This window comes from Heterobasidion irregulare (genome assembly GCF_000320585.1).
Source record: "Heterobasidion irregulare TC 32-1 unplaced genomic scaffold scaffold_03, whole genome shotgun sequence".
Classification (NCBI taxonomy): domain Eukaryota; kingdom Fungi; phylum Basidiomycota; class Agaricomycetes; order Russulales; family Bondarzewiaceae; genus Heterobasidion; species Heterobasidion irregulare.
In genome coordinates, this window is record NW_009258199.1 from 1,185,504 (window position 1) to 1,200,517 (window position 15,014).

The following is a 15,014-nucleotide window of genomic DNA, read 5'->3' on the forward strand; positions in this document are numbered from 1 at the left end:
CGCACCCATCGATTAAAACCAGGTCAAAGCGCACTTTTCGGCGCCGAAGTTGGGAGTATGAAGGGAGCTCTATTGGTATTCAGTTCGAGTGAGTTGGGATGTCTGCGTCGCTGGGTCCTGCAAGGGTCCGTATCAGCTCGATTAATCACTTGTGGAATACAGTAGGATATCATCTACGAATACAGATATGCGCGACAAGCGCGAGAGAAAATCACGACCGAGTGATGCCCAAACAAAATGATGCTGCACGCAATTATATCTGTGCGCTGATATACTAGCATTCGCAAAGGACGGCAAGCGACGGAACGTCTGTCTATGCAAAAGCCACGATCTAGAGCGCGTTCGCCGGGAGTTGACCAATCCTCCTCTGCTCCTTTTCTTTAGCCTCGGCCTCAAGCTGGAAGAAGGCGCCGTTAGGGTGAGGATGATCGAGAGTTGAAGCGGACAGAACGCCACTTACGACATCTTTCCATGAGTGGTCGACTACGCCCCGGTGCTCAGCAGCTTCTTGGCGCTGCTGGTGCGTGAGGATACCAGCACCGACCAAGACGCCGATTGTGAGGCCCTGGGCCCACATACGGGCTTGTACAACTTTCTGTGAAGTCGACTGGTGCCTGTGATAAAGATTTCATGAGTAATACATACACCGAAGTTAGAACGCGAGACGCCCGTACCTGTCCCGCATGACGATGGTGCCAGCGATGGCCATGCTGACGGCCCAGCTACCGAGGATGACCGAGTACTGGTTTTGTTTCGCCCACTGCAGGACCTTCTGTCCCGGGGTGAGCTTTTGCCACTGAGACTGCTCTTGTCTCTTGGCGTTCTCTATCACACGCTTCGTCGCGCCCGTCCTATACAACACGTTAGACATATGAAAACCTGTAGCATGGTAGCCACGCCGTGCTCACCAGTAGCGCTCTTCATCAAACTCGAGACCACGGCGTTCGGTCTGAATGGCATAGGTAGGGCCGACGACGAGGACGATGCCGAGAGCCTTGAGCGACGGGGGGAGGGCGCGGTAGGCGGGGAAGCGGCGGTGGGCGAGATAGGACAGGGGTAATGAGATGGCAAGGCCGCCGAGAATGCCCTCGACGGCTCCGCGAAGAGAGGCGGCCTGCAGAGCGTCGAGCTCTTCCTGGGAAACGTTAACCTTCATGTTGAGGGGCGGGGCGGGGGCGGGGGCGGTGTATGCGGTTGTGAAACAAAACTGATCTGTGAGATGTAGATACTTATAAAGAGGGATGCGGGACAACGAGGATGACAGAGGAGGGGAGCTGTGTCGTGCTGTGTCCTGGCTGTGCCGTGCTCCTCCTCGCATTGGCGCACTCTCCCGTACCGGGACGCATCGGGGGATACGCCGGGGCACACCGGAGTGCTATCACGTGGATGCCGACACCCACGCGACGCCCAGGAGGTCTGGCCACTCGCCCGACCCCCTCCGTCTCCGGCGCCTTGAAGATGCTCGGCACCCTCAACCCCTCCCCGACCATCGACCTGGGGGCCCCCCGCCGCGCTACCGCCCCGGCCCAGAGAAATCTCATATCCCACTCTGCCAAAAACTCCATCGACAACGCAGCTGCTCCAAGTGCAGTCCAGCGCGCTGCCGTCGCATTCGAGTATGCCTCCTTGCGATACCAAGCGCACTGTCCCCTCGGGATGTACATCATCCCGTCACTCGAAAACCTATCCATCTGGGATGGCGTTTTGTTCGTTCACCAAGGTATGCACCCTGTCCGTTGCGATACATCCCGAACAGCCCTCGAGCCTCGTCGCACAACCAGGCTACTACACGGACTCGATACTCAAGTTACGCCTGACCTTCCCGCCTGAGTACCCCGAGCGCGCGCCGACCGTGCACTTCATCACGGACATATTCCATCCCCTCGTTTCTCAGCAAGACGGCGCGTTCAACCTGGGCGCAAAGTTCCGTCCGTGGAGGTCAGTGCCCGGCCCGCGCTCGCGAGTGTAGTCCGCGGGCTCACGAGTATGCTTATGTATCGAGGCCCCGGGAAAACCACGTCTATGATATCCTGCATTATGTCAAGGCCTCGTTCAAGAAGCACGCGCTCGACCAATTCAAGGAGACTGACTGCTTCAACAAAGAAGCCTTCAGGTCCGTACCGTCCGTTCCTTCCCCTGTCCAGTCTGCATGACTGATCGAGTCTCCTCGCAGATTGTAAGCGCTTGCACATAGACTACCATTCCCGCGCACCAGGCAGTCTGATTCCGCATCTCATCTAGATATCACGATTCCACATCGTCGTTCGCCGCTCTCGCGACGCAGTCGTCGATGCTATCCCAGACTGCCTCGGCCCTCTTCGACAGCGACCATCCGACGATGGCGGCGAAAGGCCCCGCCCACGGTTTGCCCTTCCGCGAGCTACGACCAGAGCAGTCGCACGCTCTGCGATTAAAGATGGGTCTCCAGGAGTGGGACGACGAGGTCGAATGAAGTCTGCTCGCGAAGAGACCTCGTCTGTTACGAATGCACGACACTAATGCGTATGACATGTCTTTAATCGTTTACCTGTTTACCACGAGTGTAATATATACCGTGTATGTCTAGATCATGAAGAGGGTATCGGATCTAATAGATGTCCGTAAATGAAACATTTGGGTTCTGTCCGCAAAGGTGATAAGATGTCGATGAGATGTCAAAAAAGGTTTGTCTCGAGTAACGCTGAGCGCTGATCAAGGATAGTCTTTGCTGCTGTCGTTCGCCATCGGCGTCGTGAGCGCTTCGATAGTCACCGCGTCGTCCATGGCGTCCTCGTCCTAAAAAAAGGTGACATTCACCAAAGTGAGCTAGACCACCCCGCACGCAATCAAAGAAGATTCCTAGACTGACCCCTATCTGTCTACCAAAGTGCTTGGACAATTTCGAAATCACCACGCTGTACGGCAAGTGCTGCGTGAGTTTCCTAAGGGAGACGAGACGCAGCGGGTGAGCACAGGGTCGAGCGATGTCTGAGCGGATGCAGGCTCACCGTCGTGGTTGCACGTTGAGCGAATGCCGCGCGTCGAGCGCTGAGTCGAGCACATTCGACGAGTGCGCGCCCTCGCTGAGCGAAAGCTTGATCGAGTACTCCTTGTCGGACTTGCCGCGCCCGTGATTCCGTTCGTAAAGCTCGAACCTGCGAGGAAATCATACAATCAATCTCAGAAGAATTGCGAGAAGAGTTTGTAAAGCGCACGTTATGTGGGACTGGCATCGCAGCAGAGAAAATCAGCGCCCTCGTCTGTGACAGGGTTGAATGACCGGCAGCGTACCGCGTAATCCAGTTCCGGTATCCTTCGATTGGCGATTGGCAGTCCCGAGAGAAGGACTAGGTTGACCAAGGTGTGGATGTGGCTTTCCTTGGTGAAATAGCACGTCAGGGAGCTTCCGCCATTGTTCCGCGCGTTCTCGAGATCCTCGACGACCTTTCGAAGAAGTGGCAAGGACGTGAGCACGCCTATTTCCTCCCTTGAGCAGACGCGGCAAGGAAATCAGATGGGTTGAAATGGGTGGCGACATGCGCAGGCTTACTTCTCGTCGGGGTCGATCCCGTACTCCTGAGGGGCGACGAGATCGAAGAGTGCCTTTGCACGGCCATAGAGCTCATGTAATTTGCGGTCCTGTTGCTGGTGTTGCTCCTTGGTACCGCTCTCGTCGAAAATGGCGAACAGGAACGCACGGTGATGGAGCGCGCAGTATTTGATGGTGTCGTACAATTCGGAGACCTTGCATCCACATGTGTAAGTCAAAGTAGGATGATGAGAGACCATATGTGAGGCTCACCCGGGACGGGTCGAACTTCTCTTGTTTAACATCACAGAAGTCCTCGAATAACTTCTCCCACCGTTCGCGGAAGAGCCAAGGTTCGTCGTCACAACACCTTGATACTATTTTGAGCGGGGATTTCAAGAACGACCGACGGGGAACGTACCATCGCTCTTGGATTTTTTCGACATCTAGAGTCTCGAAATTTTTGCGCATGATGTCCCGGAAAGAGCTGAGGAGTTCTATAACTTCCTGGAATTTCGACAATCCAATCTCAGGAATGACCCTTATTCTTCAGAAGGACCAGTACTAACTTTGACTACTTCCACGGGCTCCTTCTTCATGCTCTTGGGCCACGTCAGCTCCGGTCGTTTCTCCGGCTCGCCTGGCCGTAACAAAATCTTGAGACGTTTCTTGACGTCGTCCATGAGGTCTTTGGCAGCGTTAGAGTCATCTAGCAGGTCTTTGCGAACAATAAGCTTGAGTGGCTCTCTGGGCGGTGTAGCCGGCTTTGACCCGTGCGCATGGTTGCCATCGAGAGAAGAGCGCGATGAGAGATTGCTGGACGTCGAGCTGGCCGAATACAAAGGCTGTTGATTGTCCAGCAGGGCAGAAGCAAATATTTCCGCGGACGCAATGACACGCCGTTCAGAGGACGTAAAAATCTGGGTAGAAATCAATTAGTCAACGCGAGCGCTGCAGCGCTGAATCTCCAATACAACGGACCTTGACGTTGCTTAGCGCCTCCTTGTCTACGTGATAAACCATAAGGCCGACGCACGTTCGTCAAAAAACACGCGAAAACATACTCATTATAGAAATATCTTTCTTCATATTTTCTCCCAGGTCTCGGGATTGATACCGAGCTGAATGTGTGAACTCGCCGCCCCACTTAAATACGAGGGTCAGCTTCGTCAGCTTGCGTTCTTGCCCCGCCTGTTTCTTCGAGTAGACTGGCTTCAGCTGCGCTTTCGTTCCGGGGAGCTCGATCTTGCTGAACAGTGCATTGCTGAGGAGGGCCAGCTTCGCGAGATCCTCCCCATCCGCTCCAAGACCCTTGGCCTCGTTGACGGCGACGGCAACGCGGTTGAGCTGCTCTTTCTCACGGAGTATAATTTCTTCCTTCTCCCCGTTGAGTAATTTCACGAACGGCTGTGTCCATGTCTCGTGGATAGGAAAGTTGAATTTAAGTTTTTGCTTAGGTGTTCGGTCAGCATGCCGAAAGACTGTTACGTTCGCTTTCAGCAGCCAGGTCGAAGACTCCTGGGGCGGCATCTCCGTCGCAATCAAGGGCCGGTCTGGGGATGAATGTACGCGAAGACATAGTGCCGCAAGGATTTCTGAGGCTTTATCTGTGAAGCGACGAACCCGTGAGGATGGTCTTGAGGGCTGCATCATGCTGGGAGAGCGGTGGCGTACCGTAATAGGAGTCGTTGCCCTTCACGAAACTCCAGCCGTTTACATCGATCACCTGACTCCGTGTGCCATTATCACAACGGAGCATGTCAAAGCCGCATACTCTCTGGCCGAAACCTTCGCATATCTTAGCCGCCCATGACTTCTCTTCGTCATTCAGTCGCGTGATAAACCTGTTCCCGGTCAGAATGCTAGTGAAAAAAATGATAGTGAGAGAAAGTCACCGAATTTCTTTTCCTTCGGTATTTCGTCTCACGAGACCGTCGACCACGGGCGACTTGCGGGTCTCAGCATGAGTGTATTCCCGGCCGACAGTGTAAACTTTGATGTCCTCTGAGTTATCAACGTCGATGAATTCTTCGTAGATGTAGGAACCATCTGTTCTTGGCTGATTCAATGTGGGGTCCATTTCACTGCTTTTGTTACCAACCTTAATTGATGCACAGCTGTCAGGGCGATGTCTGAATGGTGATAGACTATGACGCACTTTTCTGAACAGGCGCCGACCACCTCCACCTCGGAAATAGATGTAGACATTATGGTCTTCACCACTCACGGGTTTCTCGACGAAGGGTTTTTCCATGACCTTACCGTCGATGATAATGGCGTCGCCATCGTCGCGCAAAGTAACTTCGGGTGTGACTAGAAATCCACCCAAAACGATTCCGAGCTTCTTCTTCATGTGCACCTTGAGCTCCTCGTCTACCTTCGGACCTCCATCTCTAGATACTTCCAAACGTTTCGGGGTGGGCACTTTGAGGGCATCGAGCACGTTCCCGACAAGGCGGCGGTCCCACAGGAGGGCCTGTGGTACAAGCTCGTTGACGCAAAGTGGGTTTCGCAGTCTAACATAGGAAATAGCTTTGTCTAGTGGAAAGTCAGTCGAAAAGAACGATATCAGAACATCACATCTGGGCCAGTTCTCAACGTCTGATTCATACGTCTCTAAGCATGCTTTTCGAACATGGTGGCGGTGATTCGCACCTTCGTCGAGTATGACCTTATCGCCAAACACTTTGACTTCTATGCCACCCCGCAATCGCTCGACTAGCCTCGTCAAAATTTCTCTCATGGGCTTCGATCGAGCTTTGACGTCCATCGCACATATTCCCAAGATTATAGGGGGCTTAGTCGCATCGGGAAGATATAGAAGGTCCGAGTGAGAGCCGGTGGGGGAAGGAGTAGAGGATCGCGTTGTAATTCTAGAGCTCGAACGAGGTGAATGCTTCTCCGGAGTATGAATGAGAGAAAACCGAGATGGCCTATCCCAGTGCATAGTCTAGATGCCGTATGTTTTTCCTGTTGCGGTCGTTTCAATTCGTGAAGGTACTTAGCGGCGGCGAGCGTGAACCGTCGAAACAAGAAAAGCCGGCCTCATAAGTCTCGTGATCGATGAATGAGAGGCCCCCGACTATTCCTGAAATCAGACGTGACAAGAGGTGACAGAGGTCTGCGCGCGAATTTGCCTCTGAGTCAGGGACATGAGGCATTTGTGCTCGAGCTGATGTCATCCAAAGTGAGGCATTTTTTGAACCGTGACGGTTGCTGTATAAATTACTGACGGATCCTTCTCCTTGGATCGCCCGACTTCTGCCCGCATACCCTATTACAGAATACGTGCCGCTCACTCTTCCCTATAAATACCAATGCCACGTCGCAAATTCCACGACTCCTTCATGGCGCCAGTCAACCAGGGCGGCCTCGTAACCACCATCTTTATCTCCAACCTCCATTGTAGCAGGTGCGATGAGAACCTATGTCTTTGAGATTTATCAGCACTCACCTGTGCGCGTGGTAGTTGTGTCCATACCATTGACGAAACACTCAAAGCGCTCTCGCCACCCCCGACAGACATATGCGTCTCAATCGTCTCGCAGTCGATCACAGTCAACCATTCGAAAGATTTGTCTCCGGAAGCTATCAAGAGCGCCATCGAGGATGCAGGCTTTGATATTGCTACCACTCCCATCGCGGGTCCATCGAGCCAGCCCGACGAGTTTCTCAGCGCAGCCTCATTCTTGACCGGTAAGAGGAGGAGACATGTTGATCAGTGCTCGATGTGCCAGCAGCAGGTTGGTGGACGGGCTATTATCGGCGAGGAGGCAACTCTCGCGGATCATCTCACCCCCAATGAGAAACTCGAACGCAACTCCGGCGGCGATTCACGTACTCGTGTCGCAACCAAGGGTCAATATCAGCTCACGCTGTCTGTTGGGGGAATGACTTGTACCTCTTGCACTGGCACCATTACAAACGCGCTTTCCGAGCTTCCGGGTGTCTCGGACATTGTCGTATCCCTTCTCGGTAACTCAGCGACCGCGGTACTGGACCGGCAAGATCTCGCGGGAAAGGTGGTGGAGACCGTGGAGGACATTGGGTACGAGGCCGACATCATCAGCGTCGAGGAAATTCGCGTGAAGGCGCAACCGAAAGACAATGCTCCTTACCAGCTTTCGCTCTCTATTGGTGGTATGACTTGCGCTTCTTGTTCGTCGACCCTTACTCGCCTCGTTTCGGAAATTCAAGATGTTTCGGATGTTGCCATCAATCTCCTCGGGAGTTCGGGGTCTGCCATCATTCAACACAAGAAACTGGCAGACAAGATCATAGAGGTCATAGAAGACGCTGGCTATGAAGCAACTGTGATGAGTCTGCTGCCAGTCAATATTTTTTCCGAAGGCGCAGAATATGGCGCATTTCGGACCATCTCGCTTCAAGTCGAGGGAATGTTCTGCGAGTAAGTTGTGAATGTTCCATCCGAGTATAATTACGGCTCACCTTGATCGAATTGCAGGCACTGCCCAGAGAAGATCATGGCTGCCCTCGGGCGATTCGGCTCGGCCATCACGATTGACAAACCTTTGACTGATCACCTAGATCCTATACTGCGTCTGACATATCTACCGTTGCCACCATCATTCACTGTCCGTACCATCGTTGACGCCATCGCGTCCATCAAGTCATCTCCTTTCAATGTATCGATTTACAAACCTCCGTCGCTCGAAGATCGCGCGCGCAGTATGCAGCAGCAAGAACAGCGTCATCTGCTGTTCCAACTGGGGTTTTCAGTGATTATGGCTATACCGACGTTCATCATTGGGATCGTATACATGAGTCTCGTTCCGAAGAGCGACCACAGGCGGATGTTTCTCATGGAACCCATGTGGGCTGGGAACGCGTCTAGAATCGAGTGGGCGCTGTTCTTCCTAGCCACACCTGTCATGTTCTACAGTGCGGGCACGTTTCACCGGAGGAGCCTGAAAGAGATCAGAGCGCTGTGGAGGAGAGGTAGCCGGACGCCCATCTGGAAGCGGTTTGTGCGCTTCGGCAGTATGAATCTTTTGGCAAGTCACGTTACTTTCAGACATGTGTCCAACCATCACTGATTCTTGTCTTGACTTTCATCGGTGATCAGGTATCTTCTGGTGTCTCCGTTGCATATTTTTCTTCCATTGCGTTGCTAGCCTTAGCTGCATCGGCTCCGCCATCAAACGATGGCAATGGCGATACTACCACGTACTTCGACTCAGTCGTGTTGCTCACCATGTTTTTGTTGATTGGTGAGAAGTTTCCCACGTATATAAATTCACAGGTCATTGACACAAATATTTCTAGGACGATATTTGGAGGCTTACAGTAAGGGCCGCACTGCTGATGCCATCACGAGTTTAGGCAACCTCCGACCTGTCGAGGCGCACCTCCTCGTCCCATACTCGGAGTCTGACTCACCAAAAGCTTTCCGCGACGCTAACGAAGACATCGAGAAGGGTGATCCTGTATCTGAGACAGACTCATACCTTGCGAAGCCTGGATTTAGGGTGCAGAAAATTGGGGTCGACCTTTTGGAAGTTGGCGACGTTGTCCGCGTACAGAACGGATCTACCCCACCCGCAGATGGGGTGATCGTTTCCGGTGAAAGCACTTTCAATGAAAGTTCATTGACAGGAGAGTCCAGGCCAGTCAAGAAAACGCTGGGTGATCAAGTGTTCCTCGGAACCATCAACAATGCCCAGGTCGTAGATGTACGGATAGACGCCATTGGAGGCGAGACTATGTGAGCTATCTTCGGTTCCAAAATCTGACGTCTACCACGATGTTGAATTTGGTTTCATCTCCCAGGTTGAGCCACGTCGTTCGTGTCGTGCGAGATGGCCAGACTAAGCGTGCTCCGATCGAGAGACTTGCAGACATCTTGACTGGCTATTTTGTTCCGATGGTTACCCTGTTGGCAATCTCCACTTGGATCATCTGGTTGAGTCTTGGGTTGAGTGGGGTTCTTCCTCGAGATTATCTGGACAAAGACATAGGAGGATGGCGTAAGTCTTTTTTTGTCACAAACCTGATCAAATGAGCTTCCATTAACTCTTCTCGATAGCTGTGTGGTCTCTAGAGTTTGCGATCGCGGTATTCGTCGTGGCGTGCCCCTGCGGCATAGGCCTGGCGGCGCCCACCGCCCTGCTTGTAGGATCAGGCCTGGCAGCCAAGTTTGGTATCTTGGCTCGTGGTGGCGGCGAGGCATTCCAGGAGGCTGCTCAGCTCGACGCTATCGTTTTTGACAAGACGGGCACGCTCACCCAAGGAGGCGAGCCTCGCGTGACCAATGCCGAGGTCATGCCCGATGAAGTTTCCTTCCCGAGGGACGTTATTCTTGGGATTGCAGCCGAGGTAGAATCCACAAGCACACATCCGCTTGCAATAGCCATACAACAGTACTGTGACCAGAATGGAGCGGCACACGCCTCCGGAGATGCCTTCCAGGAAACCCCAGGACGTGGCCTACAGGCGCATTTCGAATTCCGGAAGTGTACTGCCGTCATTGGGAACGAGAAGTGGATGGAGGAGCACGGAGTCACCCTCCGAGAGGAGACAGCGGTCCGCCTCGAGACTTGGAAGTCAGAAGGCAAGAGCGTCGCCCTCTTAGCCCTCCGGAACGACCGTGTAGATACGGCATTGGATCTACCGCAGTTTATCCTCGCTGCGGTCTTTGCCATTTCAGACGCCCTTCGTCCGAATGCTGGGGCTGTCATTGCCCAATTGCAAGCGCAAGGTCTCGCGACTTGGATGATATCCGGAGATAACCCGACGACTGCAAAGGCTGTCGCGAAGCTGGTGGGCATTCCGGAAGCGAATGTGATAGCAGGCGTCCTTCCGCATGAGAAGGTACTAGTACAAATCAAGTATAGTGAGATCGAACTCGTGCTTACCTTCCTTCCCCGCAGGCGCAAAGAATTCAATGGCTTCAACAGAATGGCGTGAAGAAACAAGCGTCTAGATGGTTCGCAAAGTTCAAGAAGAGGTTGAATGAACGATGCGTAGTCGCCATGGTTGGAGACGGAATCAACGACGCTCCGGTCAGTGTATCTGTGGTTCAGCCGTGAAAAGGTTTTCTGACCAAACATAGGCCCTTGCCTCAGCGGACGTTGCTATTGCTATCGGGTCTGGAAGTGAGTGCCAGGGGTTAGCCGACTTTTGCGCTCAACTGACGTCGTATTTGTTTCCAGGCGATGTTGCTTTATCCAGCGCCTCTTTCATCCTTGTGTCTTCAGATCTTTCCAGTATCCTCACGCTCGTAGACCTGTCACGTACAGTTTTTAGACGGGTCAAATTCAACTTCGTAAGCACTTATATTTTTGTCATCTTGAAGAGGAATTCACCATCCCCACGCCAGTTGTGGGCCTGCCTGTATAACATGGCGGCTCTGCCGATTGCTGCTGGTGTTATATACCCCGCCGGACATGCTAGATTGGATCCAGTGTGGGGCTCGCTCGCTATGGCTTTGTCGTAAGCCAAGTTTCTCACCTAAACTAAGCCAGTCAGTTGGCTGAACTTCCAACAGATCTGTCTCTGTTGTGTGCAGTTCTCTCGCGTTGCGATTGTACAAACCACCCAAGGCGTAGACAACATTGGTCACGTTCCTTCGTATCGATAGGACGCACAATCACAATTCTATCAGACACTAGACGAATCTTCAGCTATCATTGATTTGTTACGCTTTCTTGTGTTGATGTATTTCACGAACTTACAATGGATAAGGATATGCTCACGATCTCTGTGATATTGGTTGTTCTTTCCTGGACTTGTAAAAGTCCGAAAAGGACAGTCTGATACCGAGGAAGCGACAATCAAGGTCCGCGTGGCTTTGCAAGCCATGGACGATCCCCTGCACCTTCTCCGAAAATGAGCTGCCATATTCCCTGACTTGCTGTAGAATGCGACGCAGTTCGTCAGAAGACTCTCCCGTGTGATGCCTTTTGCTTCCTGTATAAACGCCCTGCACGTATACGTCAGTGCGTAAACTGCATATTCAAGTCAGCGTATGAGGAAAACTCACTCGTTTGGCGTCGTGTTCACTGTCTCTCCGCGCCGACTCTGTGAGACAATAATTGTAGAAAATATCCTGTTCGGAATGAAGAAAAACACTATTTTCGAATCATATTGACTGCTTACCGTTGCGTCACGGAACTGTAAGATGGTTGTAAACGTATCGCGAACCTGAGCGAGTAAAACTTCCTATATAGTGAAAGTCAACATCATGAGATCTCACATTTAAGAAGTACGCTTACCTCTCTACCAGCTTTCGGACTCAGTAACAAGATCTTTTTCACCATCTTGTCAAGGTATGACCGATGCGCCTCGATCAATGCATCCAAATCGCCTTCTTTGTCGTGAATGAAGTCCACCAAACCCTTCCATGAAATCTCGATGACTTCCAATTGACAGTACGACTCCATCTCCCTAATGAAGTGGATCATCTCGGCCATAAAGATCCTGATTCGATGCCATTCCTGTTCCAGTTCTATGACACGATAAGTGTGTATATAGAGGGGATAGAACAGGTATAACCCACCGGGTATGTGAATGAATGTCTTCGTCCCGATCGCAAATCTCATCCAACCTTTCGTCAATGTACTCTCGATGCGTTTCATCTTCCAAAGGTGATTGAACAGTTTCAGATATTTGACCATAGTGTCCGGATGCAGTACGGTATCAAGCGGAGGGTCTACTTTGTACTCCAGTGTGAAGACATCCCATCCTATCTCCCCGTGAGTATACTCCAACATACGAGCATCGAGACGGCGGAGAACATCTGGGGGATCGTTCTGAGCATTAGATGAACGAATGGCAGTCTCCAAAGTAGCGGTCAGATTATGCCGGTACAAAGTATTCGCTGGTCGCGAGAGATTGGGTCTTAAGCGAGATACATTATTAGCAAGTAGCACTATACCGAGGAAACATACCCTAGAGCGTCCATTAGTTGATCGGCGAAGTCCCCGTGGCCAAGGAACAGGTAGTTCTTCAATGCTCGAAGATGGTCCAACAGCCGGAATTTCTCGAAGAATATGTCGAAAAGGCGTTGGCTAGCAATACGATATGCAGCGTCAATAGAACGTTCCAACCCGGAGATATCACTGTATTGCAATGCTTCGTCGTATGAGCAGAAGCAGTGAGGCGAGTAGCTTTCGAAAAACTCACTACCGCTCGAGTTACCCAATTTCTCCCGCGTGGCCACCCAATCGATGTCGTGGCAGCTGTACCGGATGAAATTCAAGCTTTTTCCAGTGGAGAAGATCTGTTCATCAGTAATTGAGTTAAGCACAAGTATCTCCCTACTATTGAGCCTACCTTCCTACCAAACCCCTCTCCAACGAAGGCAGGCAGCATCTCCTTGCGGAATTGATGCTTAGCTTCCCATAGTCGTAGGCCGCTTTCCCTCTCTCCAGAGATGTCTTCGTTATCACCACCCAATCCGCCAAAGCCACCATCACCGGAAAGCTGACCGAACCCATCTGATAGTGCAGATGGATATACGTACTGTAGATGGGCCAGTTCTGGGTCTACAGTCACGAAGAACTCTGAGTACGGATCATACAGTTCACCAGAAAACAGCCATTTTTGTAATGTGCTGAAGAAAGGTTTGGAAACCTATTGAAGAAATGATGATTAACTCCTAGTGCTTAATGGGATAATCGGTTACACACCTCCTCCAAAAGTTGATCAGTAAAATGTCGAACAAACGGATCTCCGTTTTCTGTGTAACTGTGAATCAGGTTCACGAGAGCGCCGCCATGTGTATCTGTAACAGCAAGGTCAGATCAGGACGTATTAATGTCAATCCAATCGCTCACCTCGTGCTGCTTCAACACACACACTCATCATACGCATTCTCAGCCGCCAGTCATTAACCCATACGTCTAGGCGCTTTAAAGTCAGACCGCTCTCTTCTGCACGGGCATTTGGTTCGTCGGCGCCCTTCGTTCTCGAAATCCTGTCGTTTGGGTCCGACACCTTCAACGACGTCGCCATTTGAGATTCAAGAACGGCGATAAGGCGGTAATATTCCGTCAGCTGTGAATGAAGGTGATGACAGAGACTCTGTTCTATCATTCCAACGCCTGGTTTTCCCTCGCGATCTCGCACGAAGCCATCCACCAGTGTATACAGATGCCCGACCTCGGACAGCCTGTGTATGAGGCCTTTGGTGGGCGCAGATATAATATATCGCTGAATAGAAACATTGAGGGTCATGATATAGATATCGGTAAGAATACTTACAGGTTCATCGACAAAAATAAGTTTCATTTTCGTTGCATCATTATTCTCAGAGAACCGGATGTATTTGCCTGAAATCCCCTGCAAGAGGTAGAGGGTATCGCGTAAAAGAAGTTCTTCTGCGATATGGGGTCTGCCTGACCATGGAGTGTGTAAGCTGGATCTCTATATTCTGTGTGAAGGAACGCACCAGTCTTGGCTCTGTGCTCTCGCAATAGTTCCGCTTTCGACTTCCCCTTCGGTATCCGAGGACTGAGAGGTATCTCTGCAGGCGTTGGTGAAGGAGTCACGCGCGAGGGTGGTGGTGGGGCAAGAGAAGGTAAGAACGATGATTTGATTGTCGATGTTTGGGAGGATGACGAGAGGGTATGAAGGAAGAGTAGAGAAGCATGTTTTCGATTCAGAACTGGCTGTTTCCGCGCCTTAGATCTGCCATGAGCACGAGCGTTATTCGACGTACCTGTTCAAGAAGACGGGCCAGGAGATTTGTGAACTGCAATGAGGATACACCGTCAGGGTGGGTCTGAAGGACTATACATGAAATGGTCAGTGGTCGATAGTGAGGCCAAGAAAGGAATGACAGACGATTGCGCTTTATGAGCTCTGCGAGATGACCAATATCTGACTCTCTAGATTGACCAATGTGACTAGAATTGGAGAGTAGGTCAATAATCGAGTCAAGTCTCCATCAGGCTAGTGGCCAATCTGCGGTGCATCGTAGGCAACGCACCTGTTCAAGATATCCTCACAGTGGGAAACCAATTCTCTCGCCAACGAATCATTCTGCCTCGCTTGGGGAACCAAAGACCAAACAAGGGTTTCGATGGAAGGGGTGGTTGGAGGCATATTGCTTCTGCGAGTCAAGCGCTCATGGATATCAGTGGTGGTGAGCAGCACAGTATATAGCCTCGACTTGACGCGTCGACGCGTCCAAATGAATTGTTCCCACGCCTGCGTTGCGTCATGGTGGCCGGGGTTCACCGACCCTATTGATTTTGCATTCCGAGGAAATGTAGGCGTCGGGCCAATGTCAATTCCGGAACACTATCACTTTCGCTAAGCAGTCACAATTATTGAAGGAGGTATGTTGCCTAACTCTGACTTCGAATTCAATCAGAGTGATGTTTTCGGTGATTGAGGCTGATTGGGGCTTTGACAGGAAGGTATCTCCGGCCGGCTCGTCAAGAAATATAGTTCCGCGGACAATTGGAGCTTCCCACAGATGTGATTCCTGTTTCGTTGAGGTCATGAGTGCAACGCCGGTGGTCAGTGGATTGACATAGCC

General features: G+C 51.6%; 5 protein-coding genes across 5 annotated transcripts; 2 read left to right on the top strand and 3 right to left on the bottom strand.

The window, feature by feature from the left end:
- Positions 1-51: 51 nt before the first annotated feature.
- Positions 52-1,269, bottom strand: HETIRDRAFT_408270 (uncharacterized protein). The gene is made up of 4 exons (XM_009545458.1): positions 909-1,269; positions 675-851; positions 461-614; positions 52-397 (listed from the first exon to the last, which is right to left on the bottom strand). The coding sequence occupies exons 1-4, from the start codon at positions 1,154-1,156 to the stop codon at positions 332-334; spliced, it is 645 nt and encodes a 214-aa protein (XP_009543753.1). The 5' UTR covers positions 1,157-1,269; the 3' UTR covers positions 52-331.
- A 315-nt stretch (positions 1,270-1,584) lies between these two features.
- On the top strand, positions 1,585-2,443 carry HETIRDRAFT_242275 (uncharacterized protein; the record flags this gene model as incomplete). The annotated part of the gene is made up of 4 exons (XM_009545459.1): positions 1,585-1,720; positions 1,782-1,938; positions 2,003-2,122; positions 2,242-2,443. Coding segments are annotated over 4 exons (615 nt in total), but the record flags the coding sequence as incomplete, so codon positions are not given.
- Positions 2,444-2,587: 144 nt separating this feature from the next.
- HETIRDRAFT_472434 (uncharacterized protein) lies at positions 2,588-6,251 on the bottom strand (the record flags this gene model as incomplete). Its single annotated transcript, XM_009545460.1, has 14 exons — positions 2,588-2,921; positions 2,988-3,134; positions 3,195-3,205; positions 3,271-3,466; positions 3,530-3,723; positions 3,782-3,878; positions 3,930-4,015; positions 4,078-4,428; positions 4,490-4,515; positions 4,573-5,115; positions 5,183-5,352; positions 5,404-5,625; positions 5,677-6,109; positions 6,164-6,251. 14 exons carry the CDS (start codon positions 6,249-6,251, stop codon positions 2,588-2,590), a joined length of 2,898 nt encoding a protein of 965 aa, XP_009543755.1.
- Positions 6,252-6,855: 604 nt separating this feature from the next.
- Positions 6,856-11,233, top strand: HETIRDRAFT_62720 (P-type ATPase; the record flags this gene model as incomplete). Its single annotated transcript, XM_009544976.1, has 13 exons — positions 6,856-6,920; positions 6,978-7,916; positions 7,974-8,532; positions 8,595-8,739; positions 8,795-8,883; positions 8,965-9,233; positions 9,299-9,495; positions 9,555-10,339; positions 10,399-10,530; positions 10,581-10,623; positions 10,681-10,793; positions 10,848-10,960; positions 11,016-11,233. The coding sequence occupies 13 exons, from the start codon at positions 6,856-6,858 to the stop codon at positions 11,074-11,076; spliced, it is 3,510 nt and encodes a 1,169-aa protein (XP_009543271.1). The 3' UTR covers positions 11,077-11,233.
- Positions 11,220-14,575, bottom strand: HETIRDRAFT_415759 (uncharacterized protein; the record flags this gene model as incomplete). Its single annotated transcript, XM_009545461.1, has 15 exons — positions 11,220-11,450; positions 11,511-11,576; positions 11,627-11,689; positions 11,743-11,975; positions 12,027-12,367; positions 12,418-12,601; positions 12,653-12,749; positions 12,803-13,102; positions 13,159-13,253; positions 13,306-13,681; positions 13,733-13,866; positions 13,920-14,139; positions 14,190-14,260; positions 14,315-14,376; positions 14,460-14,575. The coding sequence occupies 15 exons, from the start codon at positions 14,573-14,575 to the stop codon at positions 11,220-11,222; spliced, it is 2,589 nt and encodes an 862-aa protein (XP_009543756.1).
- Between the last annotated feature and the right edge of the window lie 439 nt (positions 14,576-15,014).